The 20,389-nt window shown below is 37.2% G+C and overlaps 1 protein-coding gene across 4 annotated transcripts in view; it reads left to right on the top strand.

The window, feature by feature from the left end:
* LOC133216837 (connector enhancer of kinase suppressor of ras 2-like) overlaps window positions 1-20,389 on the top strand; it is a 194,898-nt gene that overhangs the window by 122,115 nt on the left and 52,394 nt on the right. For all 4 annotated transcript variants that reach the window (XR_009726729.1, XM_061361887.1, XM_061361886.1 and 1 more), the window contains exons 9-11: window positions 4,898-5,044; window positions 15,634-15,767; window positions 16,401-16,606. Coding sequence is in view for 3 of the 4 variants with exons in the window: in XM_061361887.1 (XP_061217871.1) it covers window positions 4,898-5,044; window positions 15,634-15,767; window positions 16,401-16,606 (487 nt within the window). In the remaining variant the exon portion in view is untranslated. The remainder of the gene's footprint in view (window positions 1-4,897; window positions 5,045-15,633; window positions 15,768-16,400; window positions 16,607-20,389) is intronic.

Here is a 20,389-nt window from a genome sequence, read left to right as displayed (position 1 = left end):
ATTACTTGTTTTCAGGTGGTGTGCAATATAGTATGTTGTAAATTTATAGAAATAATTCTGTACAATTGATTTCCATATTAAATACCTAACAAGGGAGGTCTTAAATTCCTGTTTAGTTATAGCTCTGGATCCTAGGTAACATTAAAGGTGGTATATGATGCAGTGAGCAGAATATGCACAAGCTTCACAAGCAAGGTGCAACCTACCTTGCTTCTGTGAGGTGCAGTCTGTGTCTTCTACATTTGTACCATAACAAGTTTATAATGTGTTTAGAAGAAATTGGTGTGGAGGTGATTAACTGTTGTGGTGGTTCTGGCTACTGGAGTCCTTTGATAAGCATCAACATGTTCAAAGTCCAGCTTGTTTTTCAGTTCCTTCTAATAGACAAAGATATCACTCACTTAAAGCCTGTGAAGTCATCTACAAACTCATCAGTTTGTGTTTTCTTCAGTCTTTTCTTGTGTGTCTGTAGCATTAAGGATTTTTTGTATCACTTTGTTTTTTATACCCATCATCACTGAGTCATCACAGGCCAGGTAGCCTTTATCTTAAAAGAGGAGGAAAGATGCTTGTCCAACATGAACAGGGTTTGGGTTTATAAAAATGCCGAAATCTCTATTGCTGGTAGCATGCATACAATCCATCCATATCTACATGACAAGGAACAAAGTCACTATATGGAGACTCTAAAGAAGATGTTGGAGAACTAGGAAACAAACTAGTTCATTGTCAGTTAATGAAGGTTGGTTGTATTTTTCTAAGCATATTAATTATGCAGTCCCAGCTACAAAATTATCAGGTTTAGGTATGCAAAATTACTACAACACTGTGGACATTTAAATCAGCATATTTTTATGGGGAAGAAATTTAGCATGGTGGGGAATAATATTTTTGGAACTATTATTTTTTTAAGTTTCTATATAATTCTCTAGCTTGTGCCATCAATGAGAAAACTAACAAATCCTTTAACTTAGAGAGCAGTACACATTTTTTTTCCCTGAAGTTCTTCTTTCCACATTGAGGGTGTATAAACCAACAAAAAATATTGATAAGAGCAATTCTAAGTATAAACCACCAAAATCTTAAGCTTCTGCCTGGCTCTTACCATTTCCAGTGAATTCTGTTGCATTCGTCAAGGTTTCTTCCATATTCAGCATCTAAACTAACAAAACAAAGCTGAAGTTAAAAATCAGTTGGTTTAAGCTGTTAAGTATCTACAAACTCTGTGTGTATCTCTGTAGTAGCAATTCTTATTGGTGGCACCTGACTGTATTACGTTGAGTTATGAAGTAAGACTGCAGTAGGCATGTGGCTTTCCACATTCTAGGTGTTGTAGATTATAAAAAGATCAAACCTAGTGCAATGTATTTCAATATGCAAATATGTTTAGCAGAGAATAGTGCACCATGACTACAGCTTTACTGTGCTGTGCAAATAGGACATAATAATCTTCTAAATTTGTTGGTTTGAATGTAATGGGTATCATAATTGCTCTGATTTAATTTATTCAGGAAAATACAGAAGGTATCACATTAGTCTTTTTCCTTCATTAGTCTAATTTTACTGTTAACTTTTGTTACTGAGTGAAGTATCTTAACCCATATTGTAGAATCTGATTAACTGAACGGGTGTGCTAAAAATCTTACAGGAGCAAAAAGCCTTTTTGCTGAATATATCTTAGAGTAGCTAGTAGCTAGTAATTGCTATTAGAAACTGATTCCTTAAGAATAAATGTCAAAATCTGTCTCAAGGACTGGTTTTAAAGCAGGATTTTTAATTCACTGTAATGACTTCTATTTTTTCAAAGATATTTTTAGTAATACAATTTATAATAACATGTCCAAACTCCTAAGAGCATTTTATCATTGCCTAGTAGTAATGACTGCAGACTGTTCTCTAATAGATCTTGGTATTTAATGGTTTTGTCATTAAGGTTCTTATTGGAACAATTTATCATTAACTTAATTATTTATCATTCTTTTCTAAAAGAAGCTCATGGAACTCTGAAGATTTCCGCATTCTTACAATTACATCAAAAAGTTACATCAATCTTATAAAAATCAAAAATAGTTCATTTTTAATTCTATAATTGAGTAAGACAGATAGATAGATATAGCCTCTGCCACTTTATAAACAAAGCAGAAACTAGAAGAGTTTGTTTGGAATGCAAGTTGACAAGTTGTTTGGCTGTGGCCTGCTTGTAATTACAACCATTCTCTGGTTTCCTGTGGCCAGTGCATTTTTAGAAAGTTTTCAATTGAACAGCAACATTAAAAATAGTATACTAAAAACAAGCTAATAAAATCCTTTGTAGAATTACAGCATATACTGCAGTTCTTTCTGAGCCAAATGTTCCTGCTGGGGAACCTGACTTTGGCCCACCGTGAAGGCAAGCTAGAACCGTATGGTTTACATCTTAGCTTCTCTTCAGCCTTTATAAAAGGATTTTAATTTAAATCTCTTCAAGGTTACCTTTATTATTTTCTCTCCACCCTTGTGTGTAATTAGATATTATCTTCCTCTAAGATAAAGTCATTACAAACTATGCCTGTTACAGAGTGGTGATATATGCTGACTTCTCTGATTCTGAGCACCTAAATCTTTTCTCTTTTTATCTTCCCTTGTTTTTTTGATAGCAGTGTGAATACACACTTAGGCCAGAAGGGCAAGTCTGATTAAAATGTTATAGTGAAGTTCCACGCACAGGTCAAATGTAGCTAAAAAGCCTAGCAAATACAACTGCACTTAATGCTTGCATAATACAAGAGCAATGCAACAGCAGTACAGTTACTGCTCTTGTATTCCCTAAGGTTTTCATTCTTAAATGTTCACTCTCAGGCTGCTTCACTTTGGCCTCAAGTAAGGTTGTGTTTGGAGAAGTGCTGTACGAACCCAGCATTCCAATTCCTATTTGTTACAGATCTGCTTGACACTAGGCTTAACACTTGTGATAGTTATAACATTCATGACAGGTCTTTACTGTGTTTATTACTACTGTAAAATCTGCCATGTTTGGAACAGAAAATGGAGGTAAGAGTTTAATACAGGCACTTTTAGAGGTGCTGGGGGCTCCACTTGTCTGTGAAAGAGATTGGCTTTTGAAAAAACATCCTATGCACAGTGCTCTGTTTAGCAGAACTATGTGTAGAGAACACCAGTCTTCAAATCAACACCTGACTCAAGTAATGTTTGATAAAGGATGCAATATTTAAAAGGGTAAGCAAAGAATCTATCCTGCACCTATTCATTTTCCTTCCTGGCAAATCTGGAAATCATGTGTGAACTGGAGAAGATGCGAATAAGTAAAGCTTGGAATATTCTCCAAAACCTCCCTTTAAACATGTATGCCTTGCTGTTTCCCAGAGCTGAATGTGAACCAGTAACCTAATTGTCACTTGCAAGTGGTTACTCTTTCCAATAATTCTTTTCTAGGTAGGCTTGTTCTTGTAGTTTGAGTTGCTTCAGCAAGATCCTTTGTGTACTGCCTGAAAATAACAAGATGAGAGCAAATGGAGGCAATAGTTTAGCCCTGGGCACTCAGAGCTAAGATTAGGTATGAGTAACTAAGAGTCTGCTTTAGACAGCATACCATTTTCCAGGTGCCAGTGGAAGAGAGGCTAATTTCAAACTCTGTGATGCAATTCTAGTCATCTAGATCAGGTCATAAGTATATTGACCAAAAATACAAGCTTTAGAAGTGAATGTTAGCAAATCCTACAAGCGTGGCAATGGATTTGTCTATCATTACTAATTTGGGTGTTGCAAAGGATTTTTTTATTTTGTTTTTTTTTAGACTGTAATATTAAAGAAACTTCCTGTTACTCAGGAAATCGTGTAAATCAACTTTAATGGTAATTCCCTGTGGAGTGCTAAGAGTCTAAGAATTCTCTCATTTTATCCATAGAGAACAAACTAATGCATCAGTTGCATATAGGAAGGGCAAAAGGACTGCTGAGTGGAGCCAAATTTATTCTCTTTTTTGAACTAGTACAATTGCAGTAATTTCAGTGTTATAACATGGCAGATTGGCTGAGGTTTGGAAAAATGTGAATTTTTCTCGATTTCACTTTCAGTTCTGAATTTACATCTCTGACAGTTTTGATACCCTTTTTGTTGTTGTCTGGTTCTCGTGTGCCTGGGGAAATATAGATAGAAATTCAGCAGCACTTAAATGTGTAAGAAAGTACTTTTATCATGAACATCTTTATGTACTGTCATTTATATTATTTTTCAGTTTTAAAATCTCTTCAGCCATTCAGAATAATATATTGTAAACATTTATTAACAAAAAATTAAAAATACATTTTCTGTTTTCACATATTAACATTTCACAGTAAATTCCTATTTAAATATTCAAGAAAATTAAGAAATGTGTTTAAGTACCTTTTTGTTAGCAGCACATTTAAAATCCTTCCAGTACTAGCGATCTTCTTTCTTTATGGCTTTGTTTACAACTTACAGGAGCTCAAATTACTCAGCTCTATCCAGGGGTCTATAGATAAATCAAATAAATGATCATTTCTCTTCAGTTAGGATCTTAAAGCTGTTACATATATGTTACATATGTTGCTATAGCACAGTTTGTCTTCCTCCTCAGCAGTGAGCTGTTTCAGTACCCAGGCTGAAATTATTTCATGACTCCTAGTCTTCATTTGATGTAAAATGTACAATGATCTCCCAGATTATTAAGAAGGAAATGGTGTTCATTGTGAGAAACCAAAAAAAAAAAAAAAAATACAGTTTCAGCATCATCATTTCAGTCCAACAGAAGTAATCAGACAGTTTATAAAAACTGCTTATGTCTGCAGAGCTGTAGTAGACCTTTTTGGTTAATAGAAGACTTTCTTCACATTTAAACAGAAAGCTTACAAAATTCAATTATGGAATTTATCCTTAGGTTGGCTGGCAGTTAAAGAACCTAGTAAATGCATTGTGGGAAGACCCAAATGGAGTGATTTTAACCTTGAAAAAACGTCCTCAGAATACCCTGGTTTCTGCTCCTGCCCTTCTGAAGAATGTGAGGTGGAAGCCTCTTGCACTTCAGGTAAGAAGGCTGCTGCAATGCTTGTGTCATGGTAAAACCTTTACTCAAGAGAAAACACTAGAATTTTTACTTCCAGTGAAAGGGACAGGAGCCTCTAAAAAGTCCTAAATTCCTTCAAAGTAGGTGCTGAGATAAGTACGTGTGTCAATACTGCGTGTGTCAATACTGCATGTGTCAATAAGGTTGTTTTGTTGGGAGCCACAAGAATTCACACAAGGAGAGAATGTTTGCAGACAATGTTACTGAAGAAGAAGGCTGCCTAAGATTCTGTAGCTTGCTTTGGCTGGCAGAGGCAATGTTTCTCTCTGTTTCCATTATTTCACAGTCTGTCAAAAGTACTTGTTTGTAATCAGGTGTGTCATACCTTTTAAATGTCAGGAAAAGTCTGCTTCTGTTCCACATCTCTCATCAAGCTTGAGTTTTTGGTAACAGTGCTAATAGAACCTCTAATATTTCTTGTATGCTTCTTCCTTGAAAACCTGTTATCAAAAAAATCAACTGTGAACATCACAGCTGGTTCTTCCTACAGCATCAACATGTAGGAGAAACTGACTCATAAAAAGGCTGAACTCAAAATGTCATTAAAGGAAAGGTTTTGAGTAAGTTAGTAAGTGTGCATGTTTAATACTGTATAACATTCTGTAATGAGTTTATGCACTTTCATAAGGAGGGAGCTTCGGAGTGGCTTTGTTTGGATCACATAATGCATGAATGTGTTTCTGAATAATTTTTCAATTAATGAAACAGAGCAAACCCTTCAAGCTTAACCAGGCAAATTTCCTTCCTGCCTGGCACTTCCTGAATCTTTCATTACTCAAAGTGCCTAAATCCTATACAGTGGCTTCACTCAGTGAGTTTGTGTAATCCTTGCAGCGCAGGAGTGCTGACACTTGGCTTTAGTGCCATCTTTTCTTTCTCTGTGGGTACCTCTGGGGGAGAGGAAAAGGGCATGGTGACACCAAGAGGAGAATCGGGACTGTTCAGGTTCAGGGTGCAGGAAAAATACTCTTTGCTCTAACAACATGCTCATGAATCTACCTGTGTCCTGGGTTCAGCAGTAGCAGTCACTTTTCTCCTTAGTAGCTGGTGCAGTGCTGTGTTTTTGACTTTCAGCCTGGGAGCAGCACTGATAACACCAATGTTTTTAGTTGTTGCTCAGTAATGTTTAGTCTGACCAAGGACTTTCTGAGTCTCATGCTCTGCCAGGGAGGAGGGGAAGCTGGGAGGAAGCAGAGACAGGACACCTGACCCAAATTAGCCAAAGAGGTATTCCATACCACAGCACGTCATGCCACTATATAAACAATATAAAAATAAACCACTATGTAAACTGGGAGCAGTTACCTGGAAGGGCTAGATCACTGCTTGAGTCGTGCTGGGTATTGGTCGGCAGGTGGTGAGGTGTTGTATTCTCTTCCCTTGTTATTTCCCTTATCATTATTATTATTGGTGGCAGCAGTGGTTTGTGTTATACCTTAGTTACTGGACTGTTCTTATCTCAACCCATGTGAGTTGCATTCTTTCGATTCTCCTCCACATCCCTCCAGGAGCTGGGCAGGGGGGAGGAAGGAGTGGGGGGGAGTGAGCGAGCGGCTGCATGGTTCTGGGTTGCCAGCTGGGCTTAAACCACAACAGTTCTTTGTGGCACCCAATGTGGGGCATGAAGGGTTGAGATGACGACAGATCTGACCAGAGTGTGTCTAATCGCATTTGTGATATAAGCATTTATTATTTTGGATTAATAGTCATCACAATGCTGATTTATTGGCTCTCAAAGTTGCTGCTCTTGATCGCATAGTTTCAACATGTCATACCTTACTTACAGCCGGTATTTGCTGTTTTAGTGTTTATCAGCTGGGGGCTTGGGCTAAAGTTCTTTTTTCACTGTACTTCATCATAATGACTTGTAATACAATAGACTCATTGATCATGAAACTGATCTGGCTTGCTTTGCCAGTGTGGTCACCACCTCTATACTTTGGGAGGTATATAATAGAAGTGTTTAGCAATTACACATCTTTTTTTCCTCTCCTTGGGTGGTCAGCCTATGAAGGAGACATTCTCTTATGTCCCCAGTCCCCCCAACCAGACCATTTACAGCATCATTTGAGAGTTCTGAAGGTTTTGAATGGCCTTTGGATACCCTTGAGACCTGCTTGCTGATTGTGACGGGGATCAGGATGTTGGCACACATACAGAGTGTGTTTTACACACAACCATTTCATCTGATCTCGAAAGTTAAGCAGAGTCAGGTTTGGGTCTTGTCTAGGGTTAGATGACAATATAGGAGGACCAAGAGATTTTTCCCGAGGCTGGACAACCATGAGTAGCAGGGTGTGTGGGATAGTATGGGCAAGTATCCCGGCCAGTGGGCCCCTCCGGTGCTTTGGAACTTCACCATGGAACAAGTGCAAAATCCAGAAAAATTAGAAAACACTCAAATGAGGTGTGATCTCATTCTGGCTATACCAGAGAGGGACAAATCATGGCAACGTGCTGGGGCTTGGCCTATGCTTACAGAGCCCTGCTCAACACCATCCAGCACCTTCAAAAGGGAGAAAATGTCTCCGGATCTGATGGCAAAGCAACCAACAATGCAGCTACTCCAACTCCAAATACAGCAGCTACACCAACCATAGTGAAAAGTACAGCAGCTACTCAAACTCTGACTACAATAGACAATGCAGCTAATCCAATTCCAAGCACAGGAGCTACACCAACCCCAGTGACAAGTACAGCAGCTACCCAAACCGCAGTAACAGATGCTGCAGCCACTCCAACCACAGTGATAATCACTGCAGCTAAACCAGAGGACCAATTCGTGCCAATACCGGTTGCCCCTGTACACAAGGGGAATAGCAAAAAAGAGTCAAGAAGTTTGAAGAAAGGTGAAGAAACAATGCGCTTACTACATGGGACAGCATCTGATCAGGAGTGATTATTATGTGAATCGGAGGAAGAAGACGAAGAAGAAGAAGAAGAAGAAAAGGTGACTTCTTGACCCAGGACCTCAACTGAGCTACAGAATATGTGAAAAGATTTTACCCATCAACCAGGGGAGCACATCATCACCATGGTCTTTTCTGTCCCCAAATGCCTTAGCTCATGAGGCAGGGCCACCAGCTCTGTCTGGACCAGCTCAGGCACCACCCAGACTGGGAAGTCTGCTGCCTCCCTTCTTGTCAGAACCAGACCAGAGACATCCTTCCACACCTTTAGGATATTTAGAAATGCCTTCCACTTTCACTGTCAGAATCTGTGCCATGATTTTACACAGCCACTTAGGATCTACAAAATATAGATCTCTCAGCTGCAGTGCTGGGACTTGAAAATAGAGGAGTACACCTGGTTCATTCAGAAAGTGAATTGCATGAGGGAGTTCATTTTCATCCAGTTGTAACTGGCTTTCTTGTACCAGTTCCAGTAAGTGTTTCTGATCAATCACAGGAAATTCAACTGGGACATTTTTACTTTCCAGCAAAATTCTCTTCTCCAGCTCCAGGTAGCTGTCAGGAATTAGATGACCAACCACTGATGGATCTCTGATCTTGAAGTGAAGACTCTCCTTTATTGTGATTTTCCAAAATCTGATTCTTCAGTAGCATTCACAAAGTGATAATCTTGGATTGCTGGGAAGCTTTGCTTATTCAACAGTTCTCTAGTAATTTTACTCATGCAGGCCTTACACTGCATTTCATCAGAAGCTTAAAGTACTGTGACATATAGATCTTAGGAAACTTGCTCTTCTTTAAAAGGAATTTTTCCACATCTGAACGCTTTACAATTCCTTTAGCTGCATATGAAGCCTTCAGGGGCAGCAAAATGGAAATTGCATTTGCAGCAGGGTTACTGTAGAGATCCTCTCTTTATTACGTTAAAGAATCATCATTCACAAGCTGCACTAGTTCTGGAAGTTTTGTCAGTGTGAAAACAATGTGTACTTTATACACGACATTTTCTGTGAAACACACTGACCTTTGTTGTGGTGGCCAGATAAGAGAAAGTACACTAAGCTATTTTTGTGTAATTATCTACAGTTTCTATTTCTGTGATGTGTCCTCTCCTGATGACCCAGAACACAAGAGCCCATGAGGATAAAGTGTGCTTTAAGTGTCACATCACTAGAATATGTTTCTTCTGAATTGGAGAACAACGCATTGAGGAATTTAAATAAAAAAATACAGAAGAATCCAAAAAGCATTGCCAGTGATACTTCTTAACAGTAGATTTTGGAATATGTTGAAAACCAACTTTGGGTCATCTTGAGCATCTTTAGGTCTTCTTTAGTCTTCGTGACACAGAGGCAAGCTCAAGTATTAGGACCTGGATATATTTCAAGATACAAATTTTTCTTTTGCCTGTTTTCTGCAGGTCTCACCTGGATCTGATATTATTTGTTATTTTCATTAATGACTTGGAACTAGCATGATTAAATTTCATGATGATACTAGAGCTTGTGTTTCCTGGACAGCTGACATAACAGCTTGATGCTGCTGGAAAGCAATGATCTCACTTCCTTCTCCCTGTTCTTGGCGGCAGAATGCCCTCACCTTTCTTTGACTTTGGCATTTTTTAGACTCTGTAGACCAGTTTATTTTGTTGAATTTGTAGGAACGCTTCTGGGTTTATTTATTTGTTTTTCTGGAGTTTTCTGTCATTAATGGATTAAATTGGTTCTCACAGAGCAGGCACTGTTGGAGGCTGTTGACAGAAATAAGCAGTATACATTCAGCATCGGCAGAAGGTTTTAAAGAATCATAGAATCATAGAATAGTTAGGGTTGGAAAGGACCTTAAGACCATCAAGTTCCAGGCCCCCTGCCATGGGCAGGGACACCTCGCTCTAAACCATATCACCCAAGGCCTCGTCCAACCTGGCCTTGAACACTGCTAGGGATGGAGCATTCACAACCTCCTTGGGCAACCTATTCCAGCACCTCGCCACCCTAACAGGAAAGAATTTCCTCCTTATATCCAATCTAAACTTCCCCTGTTTAAGTTTTAACCCATTACCCCTTGTCCTATCACTACAGTCCCTAATGAAGAGTCCCTCCCAGCATCCCTATATGCCCCCTTCAGATACTGGAAGGCTGCTCTGAGGTCTCCACGCAGCCTTCTCTTCTCCAGGCTGAACAGCCCCAACTTTCTCAGCCTGTCTTCACACGGGAGGTGCTCCAGTCCCCTGATCATTCTTGTGGCCTCCTCTGGACTTGTTCCAACAGTTCCATGTCCTTTTTATGTTGAGGACACCAGAACTGTACACAATACTCCAAGTGAGGTCTCATAAGATCAGAATAAAGGGGCAGGATCACCTCCTTCAACCTGCTGGTCATGCTCCTTTCGATGCAGCCCAGGATATGGTTGGCTTTCTGGGCTGCAAGCGCACACTGAAGCCGGCTCATGTTCATTTTCTCACTGACCAACACCCCCAAGTCCTTCTCCTCAGGGCTGCTCTGGATCTCTTCTCTGCCCAGCCTGTAGCTGTGCCTGGGATTGCTCTGACCCAGGTGTAGGACCTTGCACTTGGCATGGTTAAACTTCATGAGGTTGGCATCAGCCCACCTCACAAGCGTGCCAAGGTCCCTCTGGATGGCATTCCTTCCCTCCAGCGGATCAACCGAACCACACAGCTTGGTGTCATCAGCAAACTTGCTGAGGGCGCACTCAATCCCACTGTCCATGTCAGCAACAAAAGTAAGGAGCTGTATGAATGCAGGAGATGGAATGACCAGTTGAAGCAACAATCTATAGAAAAAGGGGCCAGAAATAATATTTTGTAACTCCTTTTAGTATGCAGTGGGAATTTAAAAAAAAAAACAGTGTTGTGTTTTCTATTCTTGCTTAAGGCGCTCACAGGTGATACTGCTATTCTTTCCACAATAATTATGTTTAAAATTATACCACACAGTTAGTTTATGAATTATACATAACCTATGAATCCTTATAAAATTTATTTCTTGGTCTCATAGTATTCCTTTGCTGCATATAGTTTCCCTTGATGCTTAATTAACAACAGCAGAATGTTAACATGTTGAAGTTTAGTGCTACAATTATCTTTCAGTAAGGCATGTCTGTAGATACCATTTTCTCCTTTTGCCTCTAGTTGGCCTTATGTGATATTAGGAGACTCTTTTAATTTTAAAATTTTCTTATTACCTTTCCACTCAATATAAAAGGTTCTTTCATCTGCAATGGCAAATACTGCTCTGTTTTTTATAAAAGTGAGCACACTAGCCACTTCAATCAAATAAAATACAACATTTATTGCATTTTTTCTTTTTATTTGCAGAGTTTTTCAAATTGGATTACAACTACTTCATCCAGATTATTGCACTTCTTATTATTTAACTTGAGACATAGAATGTCAGCTGATATGACTAGTAAAGCTTATGTCAACAGTGTCAATTTATCTTGCGTATTAGAAATGTATGTTATGTTCTGCATCTTTGTAAGTACCTTCAGAATGATTCTAGCTAAACAGCTCATTTCAGATTTTGCAAACCACATGAATTTGGAGAGTTCTTGCTTTGTACAAAGATAAATTCTACAGTATTATGAGAACAGATGCTTGTAGAGTGAAAAAAGGAAAATAGCAAGTTTGGTGTATACCACTCAACTCAGTTTTCAGTTCATAGTTCAGGTACTGTACCCTTATAGAATTGCTTAGATGAATTCTGAAATTATGTGCTGTCCATATACTTTATTATCTCTGTGAGGAAAAAAAAGGCAAGGAGAATTCTGTAGCACAAAGAAAATGCAGCAAGTAATAAAGCTGTGTCCTGTTCTCTAAATATCTTGTTTCAGAAGAGACGCTGAACCATCATTTCCTTTTCATCTTTATGCCACTAATGCTTTTATTGACTTCTGTCATAATAATTAATGATACATTGTATTATCTTGCTCTGAGGACAGAAAATTATCATCTACACATTAAAAAAAAAAAAAGTATATATTTCAAATTTCAAAAGCCACAAGACTTGAAAGCACCATGAACATACTTGCAATCTTACAGCACAGCTATACCAACTTACCAGTATGCAGGAAATGCTCCACAATATTAAGAGTTCGTTTCTTATTGTGAGTAGTATTTGTATTGTTGAACAATAATATTTTTTATAGAAGCTTGTCTTATTAGTCAGCTGTATCACTGGCATGAATTAATCTATTCTGACAAAAATGACACGCTGTAGGAATGTATAGGGTGATACGCAGTTACAAAGCCCCATTTTCCCTTACCGCAGGCAATCCATGTAGAAGAGTGACACCTGTGTGTTTTCTGTGAATTCACCCATCAGGGGAATTCTGGGGATTGAGTTTATTCCTTCAAGGGAGAAAGCAGAGACTCAGTACCCCAACCTTAATCTTCATACCCCCTCAAAAGGTAAGGGATGTCCGTATTCAAGCTTCCTGTTGCCGTACTACCAGGCTTTACCAGCTTCCTGCCTCCTGTCCTCTTGTTTTTTCGCAGGATGCATGGGATCTTGTTTTTGTTTTGAACAGCACTTTCAAAAGAGATACAGTATTTAATTTCCCCCATATTTGCAAAGTTCCCTCATAGTTACAGCAATGCATTTTGTTTCTCAAAGAGTCTGAAATTTTCCTGTTTGGCAGACAATTGCTTATTTCTGATAAGTGTTGAATTTACCATTTGTCTTTCCTTTTTATTATATTTCAGTATTGCTTAATTTTTTACTAATAATTACCTATTCTCATGAAAATAAATTGAATAACAGCAGATACCTATAGTGTCACACTTCAGAAGTCCCCTATAAACAAATATGGTTTTCTTCAGATTTTTTTCATTTCTGCCTCTATTTGCACACACTTCTTAAACTAGTGTTTTAATAATATTATAAGACCCCTGTGCTATTTTGCAGATACCTAAACCACTTAAATTCCATGTCTGATATCACAGACGTATCTAGAGCTCAGAGTGCAGGTACGCATCTTTGCTACCTTCGCTCTGAGCTCCAGATCATAGAACAACCAAATTAGTTGGAATAATCTGAGTGATAATAAAGGAGAAGAAAAAGGGTGCTCTCTTCTATTCATTAAAGATTCCCAGGCCAGCTGAGTGAAGATTCCTTGTCAGCAAGCATCAGAATCACCCAACACAGTTTATTTGAATTGGATGCATCCTGTGAGAAAGGGATAGAAGCAGGCCCTGTTCCAAAGACATAATGGCCCACAAATTCTTGGAAAGCATTAAGACAGGTATTTTTCATACAGAATGTAGAGAACATAAATAAACCCAAGAGGGAGAAGGCAAGAGACAACTTACTGAGAACAGTCACGAGTCAGTGTATTTTCTTAAAAACTTACAGCCCTTTTACATGGAAAGTGAACTCCAAGAACACGTATTTCTGTAAACTCAGCAGATGAGCTCCTACAGCACACCAGTGGAAAAGGCAAGAAGAGCTGGGGTTTGTTTTATTGTGTTGGGTGGGGGCACTCTTTGACCAATATTTTTCAAATGTATTTATTGTGAAATTGCGAGATGGATGAATTATAGTAGCATTCAAAAAACAGGAAGTATAATGCTTGTCTTCAGAAAGTGGAAATGTAAGAGCCAGAGAATTCTAAGTCAGTCACTTAGTATGCTCAAACAGTTTGTGAGCACTTGGAAGATAACAGATGAGTAAAATCAATATGAATCTATTATGAAGAAATCATTAAACAGATTTAAAACTCTTATGTGAGTAGTTACCTGGCCTGGTGGACAGGACAGAATCCATATATCTTACCCTGATATCAATACTTTTTCTTATGACATCCTCATAAGTATGGCATAGAGAATTAAGGACTAGGTGGAATTGAGATTGAATAGGTGGAAAAGTTCTAGAGGACCTTGCCTAGCGAATAGCTCTTAATGGTTTGCTATAAAACAAAGAATGTATCCTTTAATATTCAACAGATAGGTTATACACCTGTTTTAGCTCCATGTTTTCCTGACAATCTGAAGGAGCTGCTTACTAAATTTGCACACAGTTCTGACCCAAGAGGGCACTTGGTATTTAAAAATTGGAAAACTATAGTTTGGAAAACTAGAAAAAAGCTCTAAAAATGTAATGAAATGAAAGAAGGGCAAATGTAACTTATTCTTTGATTATTTCTACTTGGAAATAATACACTGAAGTTTTAAAGAATGTAGCAATGGAATAATATGGCAATAATTTCAAATAAGGTGAAAATTACAGTAAAGAAAAAGTTGAATGTCAACTTGGAAGGAACTCACCTTGCTGAGAGATATAAATAGGAATATGTACATCAGTTATTTCACTTGTGTTTCATATTCCTAATTTCTGGAGATATGAGAAAGTAAGTAGTGAATTATTCTTGTCTTTGCACATCACTTATTATCTATTTATATTGATAACATGAAAGAAACCTAAAACATTTGATCGGCGTGTAAGAGGCTTAACAATAAGCATAGCAGAGTATAAATTGTACCCCTATGCAGAATGTTAGTCTCATGAAAAAGCATCCTTTTTTTATATTTAAGATTGCTTTTACTTTTTGAATCACACAAAAATAATGTCAGTGTTTTCCTTTGGAAGGTAGAAAAATTTGTATTTAGAAAAAGATCATAGCTGGTCTTCATAACTTTCATCCAATTTTTAGGGTCACTGTTTTCTTTCCACCTGTACAAAACTAGCTGTATCTATTTCAGCACAATTTTGTAATTGAATGGGAATTTTTCATATTCAAAATCTAGACAGTAATACTAAATAAAAATATTTTCTGTTTCATTACTATAAACACAGACTGTACCTGTGTTGAAAAATATTATTTGCATATATTTTTGTGTCCTTCACAGAATATTTGGTTGTAGTCCTTATAGCCATTGACTTCAGCTTCCTTATGGCATTTGAGCAAAAAAAATAAAAATGCAAAAATCCCCAAAGACCCCCATACTTTATATATTATATCATATCATTTTATATATATTTTTATATTTATTGTTATTATTTCAATATTTATTGCTCACATTTATTGCTTAGGTTACTTTTTATCGGAAGTCACCGCAGAATCTCTTCTTGTATCACAGTGGTACAATCATCATTGCTATGGATTCATAAAAAAAAGAAGGAACAATACATGACTATAGATTCTGTTTTTTTAAAAGAAATTTAGTTATTTTGTCCTTGTTAACAGTAAATCTTCTACTGAATGCAGCAGTCTGCTTCTGTATACTTTCATTCACTGTAAGTATTCCAGAGTTCTGTAATTATTTTTGTATTAATGGCATTTGATAGTGTCTGCCCTCCTTCCCTATGTAATTGATTTTTTGCATTGATTAAAAATTTTATTCTGATCCTGAGCCTCAGATTTTTCCCATGAGATGGCTTTTAAAGTAATTTCAGTGAGTTTTTATCAGTTTCTTTCATAACTAGTCTTGAACTCTGGTAAAACAGTATTTCAGCAAGCATCTTTTTTGGAAGAAAGTTCAGTTGAATTTGGAAAGAAGGATAATACAAAAAGAGGTCAAGATTCCTAAAATGATGCACATTGACTCCATTATGAACAAATTTTAGCACAGAAAGCATTAATTTATTCTTCATATGCCTTTTTTTTTTCCCCTTCTTACAGCCTGTAATTCCAACCAGTCCAACAAGCAGTTCTACAACACCAACGAGTACCATGGGCATATCCTCAAAAATGGAGAACTCCACACTCCAGGATGTTTTCATTCTGTCTCCTATGTCAGGACTTTATGGCCCCAGGTATTTACTTCCTACTTAATTTGAGGTTTTGAAAAATAAAAGTTTACACTTGAATTTCACTAGATCAATAAAACCTAGACAAAACAAAAAGCCCCAGAATAAAACTAAATATTTATCAATATATATAGTAACATTATTAAAATTAGTAGTATTTTTTATTAAAATTAAATGGTCAGTCAACTTAAGCAGTGTATCATTATTTTGAGAGACTTAACTTTCATCTAGATAGTTCCAAGTTGAGCAAAACCTGGGTTTGGTCTGAAACCAAGAGAGCATTTAAGATAGTCTTTAATTGTTTAGGTTTTTTACCTTTATGTGATCACTTGGGTCTTATTCTAAAGCATGCATTTCTGCAAGGGAACCCTTTGTCTCCTCATGTTATATCAATTTCTTGCACTACCTCTCAAGTACTAGAAAACTCCTGAATAACTATGTTTATCTTACAGGTAAAATGAAACCCAATGATGATTTCATTAATTTACATCTGTTGAATAACTTTTATGGAAGTTCTCACATAACAGCATTTCAATTATAGGACTTTTTATTTGTAGTGCTTGGGATAGACAGTTTTACACTTTAGGTTTATCATAAAGTGGTTAAATTCTCCAGAATCTTCTGGTTTACTGTTTGTAGGGATGAAATTGGAATAATGTCTTGCGATGACATCAGCAAATTTGGAAAGTCTGGGATGAAAGGCTCTGACTCTCCGAGCTATTTTCTGGAGCATGAAAGTGGGAAATACTATACCCTAATCGAGAGTGAAGGCCACCCTGTGGGCTCTGAGTATGAGAGAAGCAGAGCTACAGGGGTGCGAAGGAGAGAAAAAACACCCACTCATGGTAGGTTTCATTTCTTACATTTTTTAATTGACTGAATTTGGAGATTGTACTGTTGACACTGCAGTGCCCTCAAATATCTGTCATTTTTTGTTAGACTATGACCTGTTGGCTCTGAATAATAAACAAAAAAGCAAAAGTTTATGTGAAGGAATGATTAGTAGAATTACAAGCAGACGTTCATGATCAGGGCTAAGTTGTTTATAGATTTATTCTGAAGTGCATACTTAAAATTTTGAATGCTACTTAAGTTCATATTATTTGTGTCACTAGCATTGTGCTTTACTCAATTTCATTCATAAGCTCTTGGAGATTATTTTAGTTGCAGTGTTGTGGGCTGCTAAACTTCAGTGGAGGGCCTGGAAAGACTTACTTGGAGTATGAAAGTATCTGTAAGATGCAAAGCACTCCAAAATTCAGTTGTATGAAACTGATATAATTACATTACTATCCTACAGTGCATTTGTTAACACCAGAAATATATTTCCGAATCTTAGACTGGGGACTGCTTAAAACCTAAGATGCTATTAAAACAGTAATTTACGGTGGGTTTATATAGAAATTTCTTGTGTATGTAAATTCATATGAGTGTACAGGTATATGCTTATGTACCTTGTATATGAGTATACATATCTATATAAAATGTATTGCTGAAAATGAATTGACAGGGTTTTTTTGCTCATCTGTTAACATCTATTTCCTTGGTTCTGGTGAATTTTGGAAGAACACCATTGAAATATAACAATGTATTCTCCATATAGTTTCAGCAGTTTTATTTTAAGGCAGTAAGTTATTTTTTTGTAAAGTTTACCAATTTAACAGTTTTCTTTTAAGAACTGTTATTACAACTGCTTCTGAAAATAGCATTATTTCTGAGCCAACAGAGAACTTGTCCTCATCATAGCATTATGTATGGGTAGGTGCTATCTTTTAAGGTGTATATATATATATATATATATATATATATATGCAATGCCATCAGTACGTACTTCATTCACCTGAGAATGAAACTCAGAAAATATTCTGAGACTCAGGTTTTTTCTTTTCTCACATTTTGTTAAAAAAAAAAAAAGAAAAAAAAAAGAAAAAGAAAAAAAGAAGTTCCTAATTTTTGTTGGTCTTTGATATCTAGGAGAGAGAAAACCTCTCACAAGCTCAGAGTAGTAAAGAAAAATGTGCCTGTGAAGAACCCAGGTAATAAAAACATGCTGCAGTTCAATTGAGATAATACCAAAGGCAGTTATAGTGGAAGATCCAATAACAGCTGAAATGGAACACACTTGGGGGGAAAAAAAAGAAAAAAATCTTTCAGCACTCCAGGCACTGATTCTGTTGGCCTGCCACAGAAGTGGTTGGTCTCGTGCAGGAATTGATACCATGTGTGTTATTAAATGTAGTTTCCCCTGCTTCTTTCAGTTGTTAGAACTCAGAGGCAACGCAGCTTCTCATCTCTGTTCTCAGACTGAAGTGTTCTTACCACCATAAATATTAGAAGAGTTAGAACTGATGGCTCCAGATGCCAAAACAGGTTTTGGTAGTTAAGTTGTACATTTTCCTCTGTCAGTATCTGTTTGCTGAGGTTTTCTTATTTTATGTGAGGTATCTATGACGTAGTTTACATAGCTTACCTTGATTAAGGTTTCAGCTGTATTACCTTTTGCCTAAGGTCAACTAATAAGTGGCAGTAAAGTAACCTCACCTGCTGTTTCAAGAGCTGAGAGGGTAGAATCTAAAAAGCTGCAAGGGTACTTCAAATTGTGTCAAAATGCATTGAACTATCACTGCTAGAGTGTGGTAATTCACTGTAGATAGACTTCCCTGACAAAGGACATCTATCTTCCCAAGTTTTGTCTTGGCTTTGTCGTTCTACTAGATTGAAAGCAAACTTATGTTTCTCAATTAAACTTTTGTCCTGTATTTGTATTTTGATAACTACAGCTGGATTTATGGTAAAAAATGAAAAAATAGCAATTATAAAATGGACAGGATTGTGTATATATATTCACATACTGTGTTTTCAGAACAGGGAAACCTTAATAAATCTTTGTGAGATACAGGATATTTTTAGTAACTAGTACAGCCATATACTTGATGCTTGAAGAAGCTGTAACATTGAAGAATAGGATTCCATCTTAAGACTAGTAATATTCAGTCTTAATCCACCTGATAAGTGACATCATTTTATAATAAAATTAGAAAGAAAGATAAGTCTTAACTGTGATTAAAATTGAATCCAGGTGGATGTATTTGGCTTGCTTTCATAAAATCAGGCTGCATGATGACTTCAAATATTGGGATCTGCGCCTGATCCCAGTAATATGCAAGATTTTTCTAGAGTTTCTGATGGACAGTTCTGATTTTCTGTAACCTTGAAAATCTAGAAGGAATTTTATTTTAAAGTCTCAAGAATACGTCTTTGTTTCAAAACCAATTGTTAAACCCAAATTTTTTAAACTACAGATTAATCTGTCAGTTATATCAGACTTAAAATGAGATTTTTTTCTATTTATGTGTAGTATTTGATTTTTTTTTTACTTAAAGATGTGCATTTGACCCTTCAAAGTGATGATAAGTCTTTTGGTGGAAAGACAGGATTTATGGTAGATCCAATAAACACCTATCCAATGCTGGAACCAGATGGCCATGGGCAAAGTAAGGAAAATGAAAACTGAAGTTTTTGATGGTTGAGCAGACACTTTCAGTATTGCAAGGACTCACATAAACCACAGTTCAGAAAGTTCCTGACACGGATTTAACAGAATTAAAGTGGTTATTAAAAATCAGTCTCTGATGCAGCAGGTAGGTGGCAGGATATTCAGGCAGATGAGACACTCCATATTGATGATTGTCCTGGTTTAACCCACAGCCAGACAGCTTGTTACCCACTCCCCCCCTTCTTGCCCTCCCCCTACTCCTGGGGGAACGGAGAGGAGAATCAAAAAGAAATGCAACTCCCACAGGTTGAGATAAGAACAGTTTAGTAACTAAGGTATAACACAAATCACTAATGCTAACACCAATAATAGTAATGATAAAGGAAATAACAAGGGAAGAGAATACAACACCTCATCACCAGCCGACCGATAACTCCCCCCCCCGCTGACCAAGCACCGACCGATACCTCCTCCAACCCTGCGTCCACTCTCTCCCAGTTCTCCTGGGCATGACGTGCTGTGGTATGGAATACCTCTTTGGTCAGTTTGGGTCAGGTGTCCTGTCTCTGCTTCCTCCGGCTCCCCTCCTTGGAGAGCATGAGGCCCACAAAGTCCTTGGCCAAACCAAAACATCATTGTTTTTCAGCTCTGTTCCCAGCTGAAAGTCAAAACACAGCCCTGCACCAGCTACCAAGAAAGAGAAAAATGACTGCCACTGCTAAACCCAGGACAATGATATATGCAAAATCTAGTAAGGCAGATAAGTTCATTTTCTTGAACCATTTTTTTAAAGTTAATTTTATATTTATCATTGCTGCAGTGAATTTTTTGTCTTACCAAGAGTTATACTATAACATTAGTCCTATTCTAACATGCTATGGTATTTAGGGTTCTTGTGGCAAAGCATTGTCAAATTGTTTCTGATTTATGTGTTAGAGGCAAAAACATCATAAGTAAGTTTGGGGGGTTTTTTGGTTTTGATTTATACTGGTACTTGTGCACAATAATTTTGTATATTTCTAAATGTCCAAGTTGCAACATTAAAACACCTCATAAGATACATTTGTTTGCAAAAGAGCTAGGAAGCAAAATAAACGATATGCAAAATCACTGGTTCCTTTGTTTGGCTTGT

Source organism: Neopsephotus bourkii, unplaced genomic scaffold (genome assembly GCF_033783945.1).
Source record: "Neopsephotus bourkii isolate Nb327-2 ecotype Australia unplaced genomic scaffold, CSIRO-AGI_Nbou_v1 NB_1067, whole genome shotgun sequence".
NCBI classification, from domain to species: domain Eukaryota; kingdom Metazoa; phylum Chordata; class Aves; order Psittaciformes; family Psittacidae; genus Neopsephotus; species Neopsephotus bourkii.
This window is presented reverse-complemented; position numbering and strand designations above follow the sequence as displayed.